The 21,928-nt window shown below is 40.6% G+C and overlaps 2 protein-coding genes across 2 annotated transcripts; both read right to left on the bottom strand.

The window, feature by feature from the left end:
- Positions 1-301: 301 nt before the first annotated feature.
- Positions 302-2,431, bottom strand: LOC308291084 (protein FAM200A-like; the record flags this gene model as incomplete). Its single annotated transcript, XM_080732998.1, has 1 exon — positions 302-2,431. The coding sequence occupies one exon, from the start codon at positions 2,429-2,431 to the stop codon at positions 302-304; it is 2,130 nt and encodes a 709-aa protein (XP_080589124.1).
- An 8,442-nt stretch (positions 2,432-10,873) lies between these two features.
- LOC308291085 (protein FAM200C-like) lies at positions 10,874-13,015 on the bottom strand (the record flags this gene model as incomplete). The annotated part of the gene is made up of 1 exon (XM_080732999.1): positions 10,874-13,015. One exon carries the CDS (start codon positions 13,013-13,015, stop codon positions 10,874-10,876), a length of 2,142 nt encoding a protein of 713 aa, XP_080589125.1.
- Between the last annotated feature and the right edge of the window lie 8,913 nt (positions 13,016-21,928).

Below are 21,928 nucleotides of genomic sequence, written 5' to 3' on the forward strand. Positions count from 1 at the left end.
CATGCATGCCATGGCCCACATTTAACACAAAAACATAACCTTGTGAAAATAAATAGTTATATGGCTAATGAAAATAAAATAAAATAAAATAAAATAAAAGCAATCTACCTCAAAATAGATTAGCCAGCCTTCTGTCTGTGTAGCTAAAATTGATACAGTTGCTAAGTAGAGCTACAATTTGTAATTTATGACTGGGCCCACATTAAACAGTGTTCTCTCCATAAAAGCAAGGAAAACAGATAAAATAAATTAATGAAGTATAAAATAAAATCGACCTGAAAATGTATTCCCCAGTCTGAGTTTAGTGAGATGGGTGGCATTGCAGCCTGTCCATTGCAATGCTGCTGAACACTGGCTTGTGAGAGGTGAGGGCGATGTGCATGCACTGGTTGAGGTGCACGTCTGTCAGCCTGTTGCGCTTCTTGTCTTTAATCAGATTCATAGTTGAAAACCCCGACTCACAAATATAGGTTGATCCAAACATTGTCAAAAGGTAAATGGCAAGTTTGTTGCAGTTCTTGTAATGCTGTGCAGCGTGAGTCCACAACGCGCACAGCTCTTTTTCCTTGAACTTGGCTTTCAGGAGGTCGTCTGTCTGTAGTCGCGTCATTTCCAGCTGGAATCCGCCCTCGTCTATGCCGGGCAGCAGAGCCTTAGCCTCGGCTGGACATGTCCCCGTGGCTGCCACGTTGAACGGGTCCCGCAGAAATCGGAGCAATTCACTGGGGATTTTGAAATGCTCAAAACGGGTTTTAAAGTTATCTCTCAAACATTTCAGCAATTCTCCCATTGCTGACAGCGAGGCTGCGTTTGCAGGGACATCACGCAGAGTAGCGAAGTGTAACTTTCTCCCCTGCAGATCGGACAGGAACACATCTAGATCAGCTTGGAATGCATTCACTTTGTGGATAAGCTCTCCTACACTCGCACCTCCACCCTGCAGCTGCAGATTAAGCTTGTTAAGGTGGCTTGTGATATCACACAGAAAAGCGAGATAGGATATGAACTCTGGATCTTGCATTAATGACAACAACTCCCGTGATTTGGCAGACTTCTGACCAGAAAGAAACTCATTGACTTCTTTACGCAGGGCAAAGAATCTCTCCAGCACACGCCCCCTGCTGAGCCACCTGACATTGTTGTGCTGGAGGAGATCATCGTAGTCCGCGTCTTGCTCTTTAAGCAACATTTTAAAAAGACGGTGCTGCAAACTCAAGGTTGAGCGAATATGGTTCACTGTTTTAATCACCACCTCCATGGTTTCTTTCATCTTGCCAGACAGCTTCGCACACAAAACAGTCTGATGGATGATGCAATGTAGTGAGTTGACAGTGGGATATTCTGCTCTTACACGCGATGCAAAGCCCTTCTCCTTTCCGATCATAGATGCTCCTCCGTCAGTAACGAGAAGGTTGATTTTGCCCAGGTCTAATGAATTTTCAATAAAAAAATTCTTCACAGATGCATAAATCACCTCTCCAGTCGTGTTAGTTTTCAGGGGCAGAAGGCACAGTAACTCCTCTTTGAACTCATGTCCATCAAAGTACCTTACAAACACAGATAGTTGAGCTGTATCCGTTTGATCCGTTGATTCATCCACTGCAATGGACATACACTCCAACTCCGCTGATTTCAGATGTGACAGCAAAGATAAAAAGCTGTTCTCATACAAAACTTCCACCCTTCGCATCGCTGTTGAGTCAGATAGCTGGACTGTTTTCACACGGTTGACGATCTCCTCCTTCTGTTTCTCCCCAGCATATAATTCCTCCACAATGCTTAACGTGCATTTTTTCACCAGTTCAGCATCCATAAATGGCTTGCATTGTTTAACCAGATCCCAAGTCACACGTAGTGAGGCCACGGTGGCCTTTTGCGTTGCTGTTGTAGCTGTTGTTAATATAGTTGTGGAGGTGATGTATGACTTTTTCAATGTAGAAATCCTTTCTTGTCTGGCTGTGCAACCGAGGGGGAACTCGGCGTGGAAGTCGGCATGTTTACCTGAGTGTGTTTCTAGAACATGTGTGGTAACATGTGTGTTAGCGTGAACACCCTCAGCAACGTTTGTGTTAGTGTGAACACCCTCAGGTAAGTGTGATGAAACATTAGCATCAGAAAAAGCATCAAATACAACATCTGCACTAGCCCCTGTAGTAACATCACTCTTATTACGTTTAGCAATGATTTCTTCAATAACCTTCAGCATATCAATTAACTTTGACATGCCACAATCATCCAATAATAGCATATCACTGCTCTCCATGTATGAACACAAATAATCAATACAGCTCTCTTCATCCTGGTTGACCAACTTAGCTTGAGCAGGCTCTTGTGAGATGACCGTGGCAAGCTGTAGCAGTTCATCTGAAGAAAGGTGGAACAGCTTCTTCTTGACGGTCCAAATCAGCTTCTTCCTCTCGCTGTCTGCCATCGTGAACATCAATCAGACGCCCTCAGCTCGTGCAGTCCTTGCTCTGGCAACAGTCAGACGCTCTCGACTCCCACAGCTCCTCGCTCTGATGATGAAGCACCCTGGCCCACAGGTTCAGAAATGTTACTCATTATGCATGCCCTGCATGTTAAACAACTATCAATGTCCTCACCTTGTTATTCAAGCAGAGCCATTAAGACACATTCAAGGCCATTCAAGTTCCTATAGAAACCTCCTGTGTACATTACAGCGTCACACAGAAGCAGTGAACATAAAAGAGCATGTGGAAGAGGAGGTACACACCCAAAGAACACAATAGTGCAGACAAGGTGGTATGTACAATGTTATAATTATTAACCCTTTGTGATGGGAATGAAACCAGATCTAGGTAATATCTGACATGGACAGTGAAAGTCTACTCGACCAAAGCCTTTGTTTTGTAACCATTATATTACTAAAGGTGAAATAACTTAGATAAGTTGACTACAGGTTTAGAAGTACAAATTTAATGTAAGGTAATGGGGTACAACTTCACACTGGCTTTAACTCTATACAGTTCATTACTACTCATTATGCATGCCCTGCATTCACATGTTAAACAACTATCAAGTTTCTAGACCACCTACAGGATTCTACTTCCTGTAGGAGCTAGGATGCAGCAGATAGGACAGATCAGAATAAGGGCCACTTGTACGCATGCCCCTAGCCACAAAATTCATCAACATGTTTGGATGAATTTTGAGCATTTTTTAATGAAAACATTTTAACGCTCTTCTTTTATTTTGTTCTAATTACAACCTAAAATATGAACCTTTGTTGTAAAAAAAATGTTGCAGGTATAACAGAAGAAATATTTACCTTTACAAACCACCGTTGGACACAGTGGATATCATAATCATGTGACAGCACATCATTGCACAATAAGGCATGCATATCCATGAATTGCTCATACTTTTCATAGACAGATAACGTTTGCAGACAGGTTCCCAAAGCATGCTTCTCTATATCAATCCTCATATATATACACAGTACATATAATGTGCACCCGTGTGCACTCTCTGGTGTATTTCAAGTTTGGAGATGCTAAGGAAGTGTTTTCCACACTGATCAAAGCAATGTTGTGTTTGCTTAGCCAATCGTCTGTTTTCATTCACCTCTGGTAGGATGAGCTGATGATGCATTTGGAAACAAATACAAAGGAAAAATCATTGAGATGTAGACATTACCTTCAACGTAATACATAGCATGACACAAACTATAGGTATTGAGTGGTTAAGTCATACTAAAATCAATTGCACTCTCGAATGGATATAATATGGATATAATATGTTATAATTATTAACCCTTTGTGATGGGAATGAACCAGGTCAAGGTAATATCTGACATGGACAGTGAACGTCTAGTCGACTGAAGCCTTTGTTTTGTAACCATTGTATTACTAAAGGTGAACTTTAGTAAGCTTTAGAAATGTGCAGATACCCTCTATATGCCAAACTTTATGTTAGTTTGACATAAGACTGTATAGAAAGAAAAACAACAAAACATTTGAGGTACTAAGCTACAGGTCATTACACAGAAACAAAGAAATGCCATTGAGAAGGAAAATAAGGTTGAGATGTGTTTATTTCTATATACAGCAACATGTCTGAGGGACATGTTCCACAAAAAACAAAAATAGATGCATACAGTACATACGTATAATGTGTGTATAACAATTTCGCTGTCTTAATGGAAAAAATGATCATAATGCTACACTTGGTATATGAATGGGCTTATGTTTCGTCCTCTATTGTGAAGCTCTAGTCTGTTCACACCAATCAGTTTTATCTTTAATGCCTCTCTCTGGTATGAATTATCTGGTGGCGTTTAAGGCTAGACATTTGAGAGAAGTGTTGTCCACACTGATCACAACCATAATGGTTTCTCACCAGTGTGAATTCTCTGGTGGCTTTTAAGGCTGGACATTTGAGAGAAGTGTTGTCCACACTGATCACACCCATATGGTTTCTCCCCAGTGTGAATTCTCTGGTGGTTTTTAAGGGTCTTCGTTCCAGAGAAGTGTTTTCCACACTGATCACAACCATATGGTTTCTCTCCAGTGTGAATTATCTGGTGGTTTTTAAGATTTGTCATTTGAGTGAAGCGTTGTCCACACTGATCACAACCATATGGTTTCTCTCCGGTGTGAATTATCTGGTGGCGTTTAAGGTGTGCCATTTGAGAGAAGTGTTGTCCACAATCATCACACCCATAGGGTTTCTCTCCAGTGTGAATTCTCTGGTGGCTTTTAAGGCTGGACATTTGAGAGAAGTGTTGTCCACACTGATCACAACCATATGGTTTATATCCAGTGTGAATTCTCTGGTGGCTTTCAAGGCTGGACATTTGAGAGAAGTGTTGTCCACACTGATCACAACCATATGGTTTTTCTCCTGTGTGAATTCTCCGGTGGCCTTTAAGGCTGGACATGTGAGAGAAGTGTTGTCCACACTGATCACAACCATATGGTTTCTCTCCGGTGTGAATTAGCTGGTGTCTTTTAAGGCTGGACATGCAAGAGAAGTGTTGTCCACACTGATCACAACCATATGGCTTCTCTCCAGTGTGAATTCTCTGGTGTATTTCAAGTTTGGAGATGCCAAGGAAGTGTTTTCCACACTGATCACAGCAATGTTGTGTTTGCTTAACCAATCGCCTGTTTTCATTCACCTCTGGTAGGACGAGCTGATGATGCAACACTGTATTGGAAACAAAGACAAAGGAAAAATCATTGAGATGTAGACATTACCTTCAACGTAATACATAGCTTGACACAAACTATAGGTATTGAGTGGTTAAGTCGTGCTAAAATCAATTGCACTCTCGAATGGATATCATATTCAGACTTTTGAAGAAAAAAAGTAAGTAAAATACCAAAGTCTTTATTTTCCTCCTGTTCGGCAGAGTTGAGGTTGAGAGAGTTCATCTTCCCCTGAAGTCTGGAGTCCACAGTAAGATCTGATCAGCAATGATGGATATCCTGGAAGACTTGTGGAGAAATGACACAGACCAACTCTTCTTATACTAGAGAGTCTGGGGTGAAAACACTGACTGCTATGAATGATTGGCCAACGACAACAATAGAACCATCTCTCCACCAATCACAGTTTAACATAATGTGCTCCACCCCTCCCTCCTCCCCCATGCATGCTCCATCCAACCTTCTACAAATACAGTGGCAACAAAATAAAATAACAATCTCTGAGAAAAATAAAGAATTAAATAACTTAAATGTATGTTAGTTTCAATATACTAATCTATCTATAATAATGACTTAGCTCTATCCAATTAATACATGTATGGGTATACACTATGCACATCAATAATGTGAATATTATTTTACTGTTGAGCTTTAGTGCTGGGGTAGGAGATTAGGAGAGGTGACCTGAGGATCTCGGAAGGTTTTCATACCTGCTCTGAGGTAGCTCATTTTAAATATAAAATATTGATTTGCTGAGTTTTGACCCTTACACAATGTAGACCTATATTCTTTTATAACGATTGTTTTATGTATGTACATGTTTCCCACTTTGTGATACACGTTAGTCAGCCATGTTCACACATTTATACTATTGCATATGCTTTCTTGTTTATTTTCATATATACAAGAATGCAGATTGTTGAATGTTTCACATCCTCATCACATCTTACACCAGCAAAGTACACATACAGACTTTCTCCATCACCCTGGCTGCCAGCTTATAAACTTATAAAAAATAAAGAAAAACTATAAAGCATTTGAGCTACTAAGCTGTTTTAAAACACCATTTTCAGGTTGAGATTAAATAATGTTGAGATTCTATCTACAGCTAAATGTGTGTGGGAGTCTGCAACCCCAAAGAACACAATAGTGCAGATACGATTGGATGTACAATGTTCTAATTATTATAATTATTAACCCTTTGCGGTGGGAATGAAACCAGGTATAGGTAATATCTAACATGGACAGTGAAAGTCTAGTCTACTGAAGCCTTTGTTTTGTAACCATCGTATTACTAAAGGTGAAATAACTTGACTACAAGATTAGAAGTACAATTTTAATGTCACAGTGTGGACTTGGAGATCTTAAAGAGTAATGGGGGACAACTTCACACTGGCTTTAACTCTGTAAATGTCATTGTTACTCATTATGCATTCTCTGCATGTTAAACAACTATCAATGTCCTCACCTTGTTATTCAAGCAGAGCCATTAAGACACATTCAAGGCCAATCAAGTTCCTATAGAAACCTCCTGTGTACATTACAGAGTCACACAGAAGCAGTGAAAATAAAAGAGCATGTGGAAGAGGAGGTACACACCCAAATAACACAAAAGTGCAGATTGTGCAGGTGGGATGTACAATGTTATAATTATTAACCCTTTGTGATGGGAACACTGAGAAAAATTTCTCTTCCCATTTACAAAAAAAAAAATCCATGCAACCAATTGCATCACTGAATTATGTAAATTATACTAGAATATGTCTTGTATCAAATACTTAATTTGTTTAAGTGGTCAACTTATCTTCTCCACTAAAATCTACGGCAGTACATCTAAGGCAATAAAATCTATTAGAATTATAAAGTAAATTCTACAATGTTTGTCACAGTAAAATATACAACACATTTTAAGTAAAGTCTGCATTCATAAAATCTACAATAATTGTCCCGTAAAATCTACAAGTATAATAAAATTAATTAATGTAATAAATATTAATATACATTTTAAAGAATAACTTATTTTTTAAATTGTAATTATATGCCATTTCTGAAAATACTGTAAATGCTTATATTGTCCTATGAACACCACCAGCATGAGTCAGGTTTAATAACATTTATACAAATATATATAAGTGTTCTAAAGGTCAGTAGGGCCTAATTGTTTCATGGAGGCTAGCCCTCAGGGCTAGTTCCAACATTTCAACATCTATTTTCCCTTAAATGTAACATTTTTAGTTTATGTTCTTGGGCCAGAAGCAAAGGAACTTATAAGCAGTATAGATTAAGACACAGCCACAGTGAAGTTCTTCACTGTTTACTAGTGATGCGCGGGTCATGTTTTTTTCATAACCCGCACAACCCACAGCCCGCACGGAACGTAACCCGCCCGCGCCCGCCCCGCAGGACAATATATAAATCAACAAATCCGCCCGCCCCGCAACCCGCATTTAAAAAAAAGATGGTATATCATCTCCACAATAGCTCATCTTTATATATGGCTCTTCTAAGTACCCAAAGTCGCTTTACAGAAACTTTTACAGTAGCACAATATTGTCATGGGCTAAATTAAATAAACAAACGTGGTGTTCAAATTGGGGTTTAGCCTATAAGACATTCATTCAAAGACGTTCATTCTCTCTGGGGCATCGTCGGGGTAAGAATGGCGTTTCAGGTTTTATGTCAATCATATTTATACAGCGCCTCGCACTTAAACAGACAGCAAAAGACGGACAATATTAAATCCTGTTGGTTATTGATTAATCACCAGATTGGAGAGATGCATGGGAGCGACTGGAGTCTCGAGGTGAGCGTGCAGTCAAAAAATCCATCTCATATGCGAAAGTTGTGTTTCAAATCGTATCCGTTGACTGGCTGGTTATATAACTTAACCGACACAAAGTATTTATAAACGGACTTGTGTGGATGACAGAGACATATAAGTGAAATCCTGATCAGCGACACACGCTGAATTGTTTGTGCATCTTCTCTGCTGTGCTCACGACCTCACGTTGTGTAAAATGTTGGCAAACTGTGGTTCGCGGTCCCAAAAGGAGCGGAATTGGGACGGTCTTCGCACCAAGGAGCGGAGGAGAAACCTCGCTCCTCTCTGGCGCATTTTAAAACTCACTCGCTCGTGCTCGTATTCAAACGTTGTAGCCTATTCTTATTCTTATAGGCCTACTCTTATTAAGAATAAAAGGCAAATAAGAACAGGAGATTATTCGTATTTATTTTTTGCACATGAGAGTGGTATAACCCGCCCGCCCGCCGCCCGCCAATTGAGTCTGAAAACCTCGACCCACCCACCCGCGTGCGGGCGGGTTGGCGGGCGGGTGGGGGCACCGGGTCGATCCGCGCATCACTACTGTTTACAATGTGATTGCCCCTGCTCCTTCAAAACCTGGGGTGCCCTCAAGTTACACTTGTCAAGGAAACATTCAACAAGTCAACTACCGAAGGCATTTGTTTCAAGTGTGAATATTGCAGTTCTACTCTTTCCAACGAGAAGGATTATTTCCAACATCTTGGAGTTCATCTTTAAAAAAAAAAAGGAAACTGTGCGCTGTGTCTTCAAAGACTGTCATTATGAGACAAATGTTAAAGGAACCTTTGCATCTAGGTCTAGAAATCACACAGCACATTCTTCAATTGACTTCCGTGCTGAAATTGTACACAAGTATCAGTCAAATATTACAGATGACATTGAAGAAGCACAATCTTGTGACACTTGAAGTGAAGTATTAAAAGAAGATGAAATTGAGCTTAATTGTCTTCCAAGGTGTATTATTATAGAAAATATTAATGTTCCACAAGGATGAAGGTTTTGAAGAATTGACAGGTTTATTCATCAAAGAGGCAAAAAGTTGAACAGAGTATCAGCATTTACAAAAGACAGAGCTCTGACCTCCATGGCCAGAGCTTGGGCCCCGTGGGGCAGAAGCCTCCTGAAGTGTCATATGGGACACCTCTTATACACTAAGGTGCTCTCCCTAGATGGAGAGAGAATCTAAACAGCTATACTAAGTACCTCACAGTATATAATAAGGCTGACTGGTTAAGTTGCAATGACCATGTATAGCATCACTTAGTACAGATTTTATGCTGACACAGAGTGAAGTAGTGGGGGAGAGAACTCAGCTGTTAGAGTGACAGCTGCAGGTACATCTACATGAGTAAGTAGCCTTGTGAGAGATTTATACTACATACACATATTGCACATTTGTAATAGATTTGTTACACTATAAATATTTCTACCACAGTATGATTTAAGTCTCAAATTAAAGGACTAGGCCAGCCCTCAGGACTAGGCCAGCTCAGGGCTGATTCCGAATATATTTCAAGTGTTCTAAAGGTCGGTAGGGCCACATTTTTTTCATGGAGGCTATCCCTTAGGGCAGGGATACTCAAACTTCTGAGCCAGTGGGCCACTTTACAAAAATGGCAAGGGGCCGTGGGCCAGTTGATAAAATGAGACATTAACACAACTTCCTCCATCCATTTTCTTTATTTCCATAATACTAACATGAAGACAAACGCAAAATGCATTCTTTTTTCCATTTCTATTCTGCTAATGACACATTTTGTAATCAAAGTCATTTTTAACATTTTCTCTCTTTTCAATAATTCTTTGGTAGTGCAATAATGTAAGAGCACATTCAACACAAACAAGTAACAACTGTTTCAATAAAACAAACTAATGTACATTTGTCTGCTATCAGTCAGTCAGTCAGTCAGTCAGTCAGTCAGTCAGTCAGTCAGTCAGTCAACCAGTCAGTAAACCAGTCAGTCAGTCAGTCAGTCAGTCAGTCAGTCAGTCAGTCAGTCAGTCAGTCAGTCAGTAAACCAGTCAGTCAGTCAGTCAGTCAGTCAGTCAGTCAGTCAGTCAGTCAGTCAGTCAGTCAGTCAGTCAGTCAGTCAGTAAACCAGTCAGTCAGTCAGTCAGTCAGTCAGTCAGTAAACCAGTCAGTCAGTCAGTCAGTCAGTCAGTCAGTCAGTAAACCAGTCAGTCAGTCAGTCAGTCAGTCAGTCAGTCAGTCAGTAAACCAGTCAGTCAGTCAGTCAGTCAGTAAACGAGTCAGTCAGTCAGTCAGTCATCAAGTATGTTAACATTAAAGATACCTGAGCAAATCTCTAAACGCAATGTGCATTCTTTTTCCATTTCTATTCTGTTAATGACACAATATGTAATCAAAGTAATTTGTAACATTTTCTCTCTTTTGAATAATTCTGTGGCAGTGCAATGATAATTCTAAGAGCACATTCAACACAAACAACTGTTTCCATAAAACAAACTAATGTACATTTGTCTGCTATCTGTCAGTCAGACAGACAGACAGACAGACAGACAGACATTCATTAACATTAAACATTAAAGATAGCTGAGCAAATCTCTTTCAATTGCTTCCCAATGGCATGCATGCCATGGCCCACATTTAACACAAAAACATAACCTTGTGAAAATAAATAGTTATATGGCTAATGAAAATAAAATAAAATAAAAGCAATCTACCTCAAAATAGATTAGCCAGCCTTCTGTCTGTGTAGCTAAAATTGATACAGTTGCTAAGTAGAGCTACAATTTGTAATTTATGACTGGGCCCACATTAAACAGTGTTCTCTCCATAAAAGCAAGGAAAACAGATAAAATAAATTAATGAAGTATAAAATAAAATCGACCTGAAAATGTATTCCCCAGTCTGAGTTTAGTGAGATGGGTGGCATTGCAGCCTGTCCATTGCAATGCTGCTGAACACTGGCTTGTGAGAGGTGAGGGCGATGTGCATGCACTGGTTGATGTGCATGCACTGGTTGAGGTGCACGTCTGTCAGCCTGTTGCGCTTCTTGTCTTTAATCAGATTCATAGTTGAAAACCCCGACTCACAAATATAGGTTGATCCAAACATTGTCAAAAGGTAAATGGCAAGTTTGTTGCAGTTCTTGTAATGCTGTGCAGCGTGAGTCCACAACGCGCACAGCTCTTTTTCCTTGAACTTGGCTTTCAGGAGGTCGTCTGTCTGTAGTCGCGTCATTTCCAGCTGGAATCCGCCCTCGTCTATGCCGGGCAGCAGAGCCTTAGCCTCGGCTGGACATGTCCCCGTGGCTGCCACGTTGAACGGGTCCCGCAGAAATCGGAGCAATTCACTGGGGATTTTGAAATGCTCAAAACGGGTTTTAAAGTTATCTCTCAAACATTTCAGCAATTCTCCCATTGCTGACAGCGAGGCTGCGTTTGCAGGGACATCACGCAGAGTAGCGAAGTGTAACTTTCTCCCCTGCAGATCGGACAGGAACACATCTAGATCAGCTTGGAATGCATTCACTTTGTGGATAAGCTCTCCTACACTCGCACCTCCACCCTGCAGCTGCAGATTAAGCTTGTTAAGGTGGCTTGTGATATCACACAGAAAAGCGAGATAGGATATGAACTCTGGATCTTGCATTAATGACAACAACTCCCGTGATTTGGCAGACTTCTGACCAGAAAGAAACTCATTGACTTCTTTACGCAGGGCAAAGAATCTCTCCAGCACACGCCCCCTGCTGAGCCACCTGACATCGTTGTGCTGGAGGAGATCATCGTAGTCCGCGTCTTGCTCTTTAAGCAACATTTTAAAAAGACGGTGCTGCAAACTCGACGTTGAGCGAATATGGTTCACTGTTTTAATCACCACCTCCATGGTTTCTTTCATCTTGCCAGACAGCTTCGCACACAAAACAGTCTGATGGATGATGCAATGTAGTGAGTTGACAGTGGGATATTCTGCTCTTACACGCGATGCAAAGCCCTTCTCCTTTCCGATCATAGATGCTCCTCCGTCAGTAACGAGAAGGTTGATTTTGCCCAGGTCTAATGAATTTTCAATAAAAAAAATCTTCACAGATGCATAAATCACCTCTCCAGTCGTGTTAGTTTTCAGGGGCAGAAGGCACAGTAACTCCTCTTTGAACTCATGTCCATCAAAGTACCTTACAAACACAGATAGTTGAGCTGTATCCGTTTGATCCGTTGATTCATCCACTGCAATGGACATACACTCCAACTCCGCTGATTTCAGATGTGACAGCAAAGATAAAAAGCTGTTCTCATACAAAACTTCCACCCTTCGCATCGCTGTTGAGTCAGATAGCTGGACTGTTTTCACACGGTTGACGATCTCCTCCTTCTGTTTCTCCCCAGCATATAATTCCTCCACAATGCTTAACGTGCATTTTTTCACCAGTTCAGCATCCATAAATGGCTTGCATTGTTTAACCAGATCCCAAGTCACACGTAGTGAGGCCGCGGTGGCCTTTTGCGTTGCTGTTGTAGCTGTTGTTAATATAGTTGTGGAGGTGATGTATGACTTTTTCAATGTAGAAATCCTTTCTTGTCTGGCTGTGCAACCGAGGGGGAACTCGGCGTGGAAGTCGGCATGTTTACCTGAGTGTGTTTCTAGTGTGGTAACATGTGTGTTAGTGTGAACACCCTCAGTAACGTTTGTGTTAGTGTGAACACCCTCAGGTAAGTGTGATGAAACATTAGCATCAGAAAAAGCATCAAATACAACATCTGCACTAGCCCCTGTAGTAACATCACTCTTATTACGTTTAGCAATGATTTCTTCAATAACCTTCAGCATATCAATTAACTTTGACATGCCACAATCATCCAATAATAGCATATCGCTGCTCTCCATGTATGAACACAAATAATCAATACAGCTCTCTTCATCCTGGTTGACCAACTTAGCTTGAGCAGGCTCTTGTGAGATGACCGTGGCAAGCTGTAGCAGTTCATCTGAAGAAAGGTGGAACAGCTTCTTCTTGACGGTCCAAATCAGCTTCTTCCTCTCGCTGTCTGCCATCGTGAACATCAATCAGACGCCCTCAGCTCGTGCAGTCCTTGCTCTGGCAACAGTCAGACGCTCTCGACTCCCACAGCTCCTCGCTCTGATGATGAAGCACCCTGGCCCACAGGTTCAGAAATGTTACTCATTATGCATGCCCTGCATGTTAAACAACTATCAATGTCCTCACCTTGTTATTCAAGCAGAGCCATTAAGACACATTCAAGGCCATTCAAGTTCCTATAGAAACCTCCTGTGTACATTACAGCGTCACACAGAAGCAGTGAACATAAAAGAGCATGTGGAAGAGGAGGTACACACCCAAAGAACACAATAGTGCAGACAAGGTGGTATGTACAATGTTATAATTATTAACCCTTTGTGATGGGAATGAAACCAGATCTAGGTAATATCTGACATGGACAGTGAAAGTCTACTCGACCAAAGCCTTTGTTTTGTAACCATTATATTACTAAAGGTGAAATAACTTAGATAAGTTGACTACAGGTTTAGAAGTACAAATTTAATGTAAGGTAATGGGGTACAACTTCACACTGGCTTTAACTCTATACAGTTCATTACTACTCATTATGCATGCCCTGCATTCACATGTTAAACAACTATCAAGTTTCTAGACCACCTAGAGGATTCTACTTCCTGTAGGAGCTAGGATGCAGCAGATAGGACAGATCAGACTAAGGGCCACTTGTACGCATGCCCCTAGCCACAAAATTCATCAACATGTTTGGATGAATTTTGAGCATTTTTTAATGAAAACATTTTAACGCTCTTCTTTTATTTTGTTCTAATTACAACCTAAAATATGAACCTTTGTTGTAAAAAAATGTTGCAGGTATAACAGAAGAAATATTTACCTTTACAAACCACCGTTGGACACAGTGGATATCATAATCATGTGACAGCACATCATTGCACAATAAGGCATGCATATCCATGAATTGCTCATACTTTTCATAGACAGATAACGTTTGCAGACAGGTTCCCAAAGCATGCTTCTCTATATCAATCCTCATATATATACACAGTACATATAATGTGCACCAGTGTGCACTCTCTGGTGTATTTCAAGTTTGGAGATGCTAAGGAAGTGTTTTCCACACTAATCACAGCAATGTTGTGTTTGCTTAGCCAATCGTCTGTTTTCATTCACCTCTGGTAGGATGAGCTGATGATGCATTTGGAAACAAATACAAAGGAAAAATCATTGAGATGTAGACATTACCTTCAACGTAATACATAGCATGACACAAACTATAGGTATTGAGTGGTTAAGTCATACTAAAATCAATTGCACTCTCGAATGGATATAATATGGATATAATATGTTATAATTATTAACCCTTTGTGATGGGAATGAACCAGGTCAAGGTAATATCCAGCAAGAGCCGCTGATACAAACGACCTACGGCCTGGTCGCGACTTAGGCCACGACTTGGAGGTCGTAGGTCCCGGTTCTGGAGGTTTTGCGCGATCTCGGTCGTAATTCAGCGACCTGGGAAGTCCGCGATCGAAACTCTACGCTTGCTAAGGGAAGGGACGCGAGTTTAGAAACTCTACGCTTGCTAAGGGAAGGAGCGCCGCGATCGAAACTCTACGCTTGCTAAGGGAAGGGACGCGAGTTTAGAAACTCTACGCTTGCTAAGGGAAGGAGCGCTCGTTTTCAACAGCGTCGGCAGGTTAGCTACTCAGTGTCGGCAGGTTAGGGTTAGGGTTAGGGTTAGGGTTAGGGTTAGGGTTAGGGTTAGAGTTGGGGTTAGGGTTAAGGTTAGGGTTAGAGTTAGAGTTGGGGTTAGGGTTAAGGATAGGTTTTGGTGCACCTCGCGCGGTCCAAGTGACTACAATGGAGCGCTTCCTACCTCCGGTTCAGCCAATCACAAGCTTCAAAAGGTTGAATAGCGCTGCTGCTCTAGAATATTCTGCAAAAAGACCTTTTAAATACGACCGCGGACTTCCCAGGTCGCTGAACAACGGCCCGATCGCGCAACAACGGCCCGGGGACGACCGAGGTGGCGCAACCACGGCCGGGGGTCGCGAAACTAGACCGGCCGCGACCTAACAAGTATGTACCGCGAACTACGACCTCCAGAACCGGGACCTACGACCTCCAGGTCGTGGCCTAGGTCGCGACCAGGCCGTAGGTCGTTCGTATCAGCGGCTGTCTCTCGTAATATCTGACATGGACAGTGAACGTCTAGTCGACTGAAGCCTTTGTTTTGTAACCATTGTATTACTAAAGGTGAACTTTAGTAAGCTTTAGAAATGTGCAGATACCCTCTATATGCCAAACTTTATGTTAGTTTGACATAAGACTGTATAGAAAGAAAAACAACAAAACATTTGAGGTACTAAGCTACAGGTCCTTACACAGAAACAAAGAAATGCCATTGAGAAGGAAAATAAGGTTGAGATGTGTTTATTTCTATATACAGCAACATGTCTGAGGGACATGTTCCACAAAAAACAAAAATAGATACAGTACATACGTATAATGTGTGTATAACAATTTTGCTGTCTTGATGGAAAAAATGATCATAATGCTACACTTGGTATATGAATGGGCTTATGTTTCGTCCTCTATAGTGAAGCTCTAGTCTGTTCACACCAATCAGTTTTATCTTTCATGCCTCTCTCTGGTATGAATTATCTGGTGGCGTTTAAGGTTAGACATTTGAGAGAAGTGTTGTCCACACTGATCACAACCATATGGTCTCTCACCAGTGTGAATTCTCTGGTGGCTTTTAAGGCTGGACATTTGAGAGAAGTGTTGTCCACACTGATCACACCCATATGGTTTCTCCCCAGTGTGAATTCTCTGGTGGTTTTTAAGGGTCTTCGTTCCAGAGAAGTGTTTTCCACACTGATCACAACCATATGGTTTCTCTCCAGTGTGAATTATCTGGTGGTTTTTAAGATTTGTCATTTGAGTGAAGCGTTGTCCACACTGATCACAACCATATGGTTTCTCTCCGGTGTGAATTATCTGGTGGCGTTTAAGGTGTGCCATTTGAGAGAAGTGTTGTCCACAATCATCACACCCATAGGGTTTCTCTCCAGTGTGAATTCTCTGGTGGCTTTTAAGGCTGGACATTTGAGAGAAGTGTTGTCCACACTGATCACAACCATATGGTTTATCTCCAGTGTGAATTCTCTGGTGGCTTTCAAGGCTGGACATTTGAGAGAAGTGTTGTCCACACTGATCACAACCATATGGTTTTTCTCCTGTGTGAATTCTCCGGTGGCCTTTAAGGCTGGACATGTGAGAGAAGTGTTGTCCACACTGATCACAACCATATGGTTTCTCTCCGGTGTGAATTAGCTGGTGTCTTTTAAGGCTGGACATGCAAGAGAAGTGTTGTCCACACTGATCACAACCATATGGCTTCTCTCCAGTGTGAATTCTCTGGTGTATATCAAGTTTGGAGATGCCAAGGAAGTGTTTTCCACACTGATCACAGCAATGTTGTGTTTGCTTAACCAATCGCCTGTTTTCATTCACCTCTGGTAGGACGAGCTGATGATGCAACACTGTATTGGAAACAAAGACAAAGGAAAAATCATTGAGATGTAGACATTACCTTCAACGTAATACATAGCTTGACACAAACTATAGGTATTGAGTGGTTAAGTCGTGCTAAAATCAATTGCACTCTCGAATGGATATCATATTCAGACTTTTGAAGAAAAAAAGTAAGTAAAATACCAAAGTCTTTATTTTCCTCCTGTTCGGCAGAGTTGAGGTTGAGAGAGTTCATCTTCCCCTGAAGTCTGGAGTCCACAGTAAGATCTGATCAGCAATGATGGATATCCTGGAAGACTTGTGGAGAAATGACACAGACCAACTCTTCTTATACTAGAGAGTCTGGGGTGAAAACACTGACTGCTATGAATGATTGGCCAACGACAACAATAGAACCATCTCTCCACCAATCACAGTTTAACATAATGTGCTCCACCCCTCCCTCCTCCCCCATGCATGCTCCATCCAACCTTCTACAAATACAGTGGCAACAAAATAAAATAACAATCTCTGAGAAAAATAAAGAATTAAATAACTTAAATGTATGTTAGTTTCAATATACTAATCTATCTATAATAATGACTTAGCTCTATCCAATTAATACATGTATGGGTATACACTATGCACATCAATAATGTGAATATTATTTTACTGTTGAGCTTTAGTGCTGGGGTAGGAGATTAGGAGAGGTGACCTGAGGATCTCGGAAGGTTTTCATACCTGCTCTGAGGTAGCTCATTTTAAATATAAAATATTGATTTGCTGAGTTTTGACCCTTACACAATGTAGACCTATATTCTTTTATAACGATTGTTTTATGTATGTACATGTTTCCCACTTTGTGATACACGTTAGTCAGCCATGTTCACACATTTATACTATTGCATATGCTTTCTTGTTTATTTTCATATATACAAGAATGCAGATTGTTTAATGTTTCACATCCTCATCACATCTTACACCAGCAAAGTACACATACAGACTTTCTCCATCACCCTGGCTGCCAGCTTATAAACTTATAAAAAATAAAGAAAAACTATAAAGCATTTGAGCTACTAAGCTGTTTTAAAACACCATTTTCAGGTTGAGATTAAATAATGTTGAGATTCTATCTACAGCTAAATGTGTGTGGGAGTCTGCAACCCCAAAGAACACAATAGTGCAGATACGATTGGATGTACAATGTTCTAATTATTATAATTATTAACCCTTTGTGGTGGGAATGAAACCAGGTATAGGTAATATCTAACATGGACAGTGAAAGTCTAGTCTACTGAAGCCTTTGTTTTGTAACCATCGTATTACTAAAGGTGAAATAACTTGACTACAAGATTAGAAGTACAATTTTAATGTCACAGTGTGGACTTGGAGATCTTAAAGAGTAATGGGGGACGACTTCACACTGGCTTTAACTCTGTAAATGTCATTGTTACTCATTATGCATTCTCTGCATGTTAAACAACTATCAATGTCCTCACCTTGTTATTCAAGCAGAGCCATTAAGACACATTCAAGGCCAATCAAGTTCCTATAGAAACCTCCTGTGTACATTACAGAGTCACACAGAAGCAGTGAAAATAAAAGAGCATGTGGAAGAGGAGGTACACACCCAAATAACACAAAAGTGCAGATTGTGCAGGTGGGATGTACAATGTTATAATTATTAACCCTTTGTGATGGGAACACTGAGAAAAATTTCTCTTCCCATTTACAAAAAAAAAAATCCATGCAACCAATTGCATCACTGAATTATGTAAATTATACTAGAATATGTCTTGTATCAAATACTTAATTTGTTTAAGTGGTCAACTTATCTTCTCCACTAAAATCTACGGCAGTACATCTAAGGCAATAAAATCTATTAGAATTATAAAGTAAATTCTACAATGTTTGTCACAGTAAAATATACAACACATTTTAAGTAAAGTCTGCATTCATAAAATCTACAATAATTGTCCCGTAAAATCTACAAGTATAATAAAATTAATTAATGTAATAAATATGAATATACATTTTAAAGAATAACTTATTTTTTAAATTGTAATTATATGCCATTTCTGAAAATACTGTAAATGCTTATATTGTCCTATGAACACCACCAGCATGAGTCAGGTTTAATAACATTTATACAAATATATATAAGTGTTCTAAAGGTCAGTAGGGCCTAATTGTTTCATGGAGGCTAGCCCTCAGGGCTAGTTCCAACATTTCAACATCTATTTTCCCTTAAATGTAACATTTTTAGTTTATGTTCTTGGGCCAGAAGCAAAGGAACTTATAAGCAGTATAGATTAAGACACAGCCACAGTGAAGTTCTTCACTGTTTACTAGTGATGCGCGGGTCATGTTTTTTTCATAACCCGCACGACCCACAGCCCGCACGGAACGTAACCCGCCCGCGCCCGCCCCGCAGGACAATATATAAATCAACAAATCCGCCCGCCCCGCAACCCGCATTTAAAAAAAAGATGGTATATCATCTCCACAATAGCTCATCTTTATATATGGCTCTTCTAAGTACCCAAAGTCGCTTTACAGAAACTTTTACAGTAGCACAATATTGTCATGGGCTAAATTAAATAAACAAACGTGGTGTTCAAATTGGGGTTTAGCCTATAAGACATTCATTCAAAGACGTTCATTCTCTCTGGGGCATCGTCGGGGTAAGAATGGCGTTTCAGGTTTTATGTCAATCATATTTATACAGCGCCTCGCACTTAAACAGACAGCAAAAGACGGACAATATTAAATCCTGTTGGTTATTGATTAATCACCAGATTGGAGAGATGCATGGGAGCGACTGGAGTCTCGAGGTGAGCGTGCAGTCAAAAAATCCATCTCATATGCGAAAGTTGTGTTTCAAATCGTATCCGTTGACTGGCTGGTTATATAACTTAACCGACACAAAGTATTTATAAACGGACTTGTGTGGATGACAGAGACATATAAGTGAAATCCTGATCAGCGACACACGCTGAATTGTTTGTGCATCTTCTCTGCTGTGCTCACGACCTCACGTTGTGTAAAATGTTGGCAAACTGTGGTTCGCGGTCCCAAAAGGAGCGGAATTGGGACGGTCTTCGCACCAAGGAGCGGAGGAGAAACCTCGCTCCTCTCTGGCGCATTTTAAAACTCACTCGCTCGTGCTCGTATTCAAACGTTGTAGCCTATTCTTATTCTTATAGGCCTACTCTTATTAAGAATAAAAGGCAAAATAGAACAGGAGATTATTCGTATTTATTTTTTGCACATGAGAGTGGTATAACCCGCCCGCCCGCCGCCCGCCAATTGAGTCTGAAAACCTCGACCCACCCACCCGCGTGCGGGCGGGTTGGCGGGCGGGTGGGGGCACCGGGTCGATCCGCGCATCACTACTGTTTACAATGTGATTGCCCCTGCTCCTTCAAAACCTGGGGTGCCCTCAAGTTACACTTGTCAAGGAAACATTCAACAAGTCAACTACCGAAGGCATTTGTTTCAAGTGTGAATATTGCAGTTCTACTCTTTCCAACGAGAAGGATTATTTCCAACATCTTGGAGTTCATCTTTAAAAAAAAAAAGGAAACTGTGCGCTGTGTCTTCAAAGACTGTCATTATGAGACAAATGTTAAAGGAACCTTTGCATCTAGGTCTAGAAATCACACAGCACATTCTTCAATTGACTTCCGTGCTGAAATTGTACACAAGTATCAGTCAAATATTACAGATGACATTGAAGAAGCACAATCTTGTGACACTTGAAGTGAAGTATTAAAAGAAGATGAAATTGAGCTTAATTGTCTTCCAAGGTGTATTATTATAGAAAATATTAATGTTCCACAAGGATGAAGGTTTTGAAGAATTGACAGGTTTATTCATCAAAGAGGCAAAAAGTTGAACAGAGTATCAGCATTTACAAAAGACAGAGCTCTGACCTCCATGGCCAGAGCTTGGGCCCCGTGGGGCAGAAGCCTCCTGAAGTGTCATATGGGACACCTCTTATACACTAAGGTGCTCTCCCTAGATGGAGAGAGAATCTAAACAGCTATACTAAGTACCTCACAGTATATAATAAGGCTGACTGGTTAAGTTGCAATGACCATGTATAGCATCACTTAGTACAGATTTTATGCTGACACAGAGTGAAGTAGTGGGGGAGAGAACTCAGCTGTTAGAGTGACAGCTGCAGGTACATCTACATGAGTAAGTAGCCTTGTGAGAGATTTATACTACATACACATATTGCACATTTGTAATACATTTGTTACACTATAAATATTTCTACCACATTCCATCCTTTTTTTTGTGAATGAATAATCTATTCATTTACATACAACAGGATATTTATAGAGTGCCAAATCAATAGACCTTTCAGACAATTACATGTTGATATAGCAAGTTAAATAATTAATTAATTAATTCACTATTCCCGACTTCGTTAATAGTTAATACTTGTGCATTACTTTTACGTGGATTAAGATCGTCTGGCTACGCAATAATCACTTTACGACTTTTTCATGCATGGTCAATCACAGTTCTGAAACATATGAAATTTGAATTTAGTAAATGTGAATCCATATTTGTTTGTACTTTGAAATTCTGTTTTCCAAAATCAAGAGCCCGCATGTCCACTCTCATCTGACTCAGTCATTCCTTGACCCTTAGTCACCATGCAGAGCTGCGACAACTCTTATGTTGGAATATCAGAATGTAGACCATAAAAACAAATATTCTCACATTAGTGGCAAATGCCTTGTTGACTCATATTTTAGATATCAACTTTTAGCTAATATTATTCCTATATAAATTACTCAGCTTAATATCAAACACATAGTTGTTGTAGTCTTCATGGCATCTCCCCGTTCCTCCCATCTTCATTTGGCTTATGGCATGTGGCGGTTAGTGTCTCTGCTTCAGTGATCTCCTCTGGGCTGGAGGGGTCCAGCGTCCAGTGGCTCTCACACCGCATGTGTGTCTCCTTGGCTTGGTATCCTGCTGTGGCAAAAGTCTGTTGTTGTTCGACGTGGTGTCGATTTCGTCACCTCCGCTGTCAATCTGTGTGATTTGGTGGTAGGCTTGCTTTCCTTGTTAGCGAAGCTTCCCTCTGTCCATGATGTTGGAGCTGTCTTCACAGACCAGATTGATCCGTGAGGTTTCATCCTTGTAGATCTGCTGAAAGTCAGTTCTTGCTGGTTTTGCACAGCTTGCAAGTATCTTCTGTAGCGGTCTCCTCTTTGTTCTTCATGGTGGTGGACCTGCTTTAGGTCTGCTTTCAAAAAATCTCCTTTCCAAAAAAATTCCTTCATCCCCAGATTCTTTGAGCAAGTATCCATCTATGGTGAAAGATGAAATATTGCTCCTAGCTGGCTCGCCAAATATTATAGAAAATATTAATGTTCCACAAGGATGAAGGT

Source organism: Nannobrachium achirus (assembly GCF_963921795.1).
Source record: "Nannobrachium achirus genome assembly, chromosome: 9".
Taxonomy (NCBI): Eukaryota; Metazoa; Chordata; class Actinopteri; order Myctophiformes; family Myctophidae; genus Nannobrachium; species Nannobrachium achirus.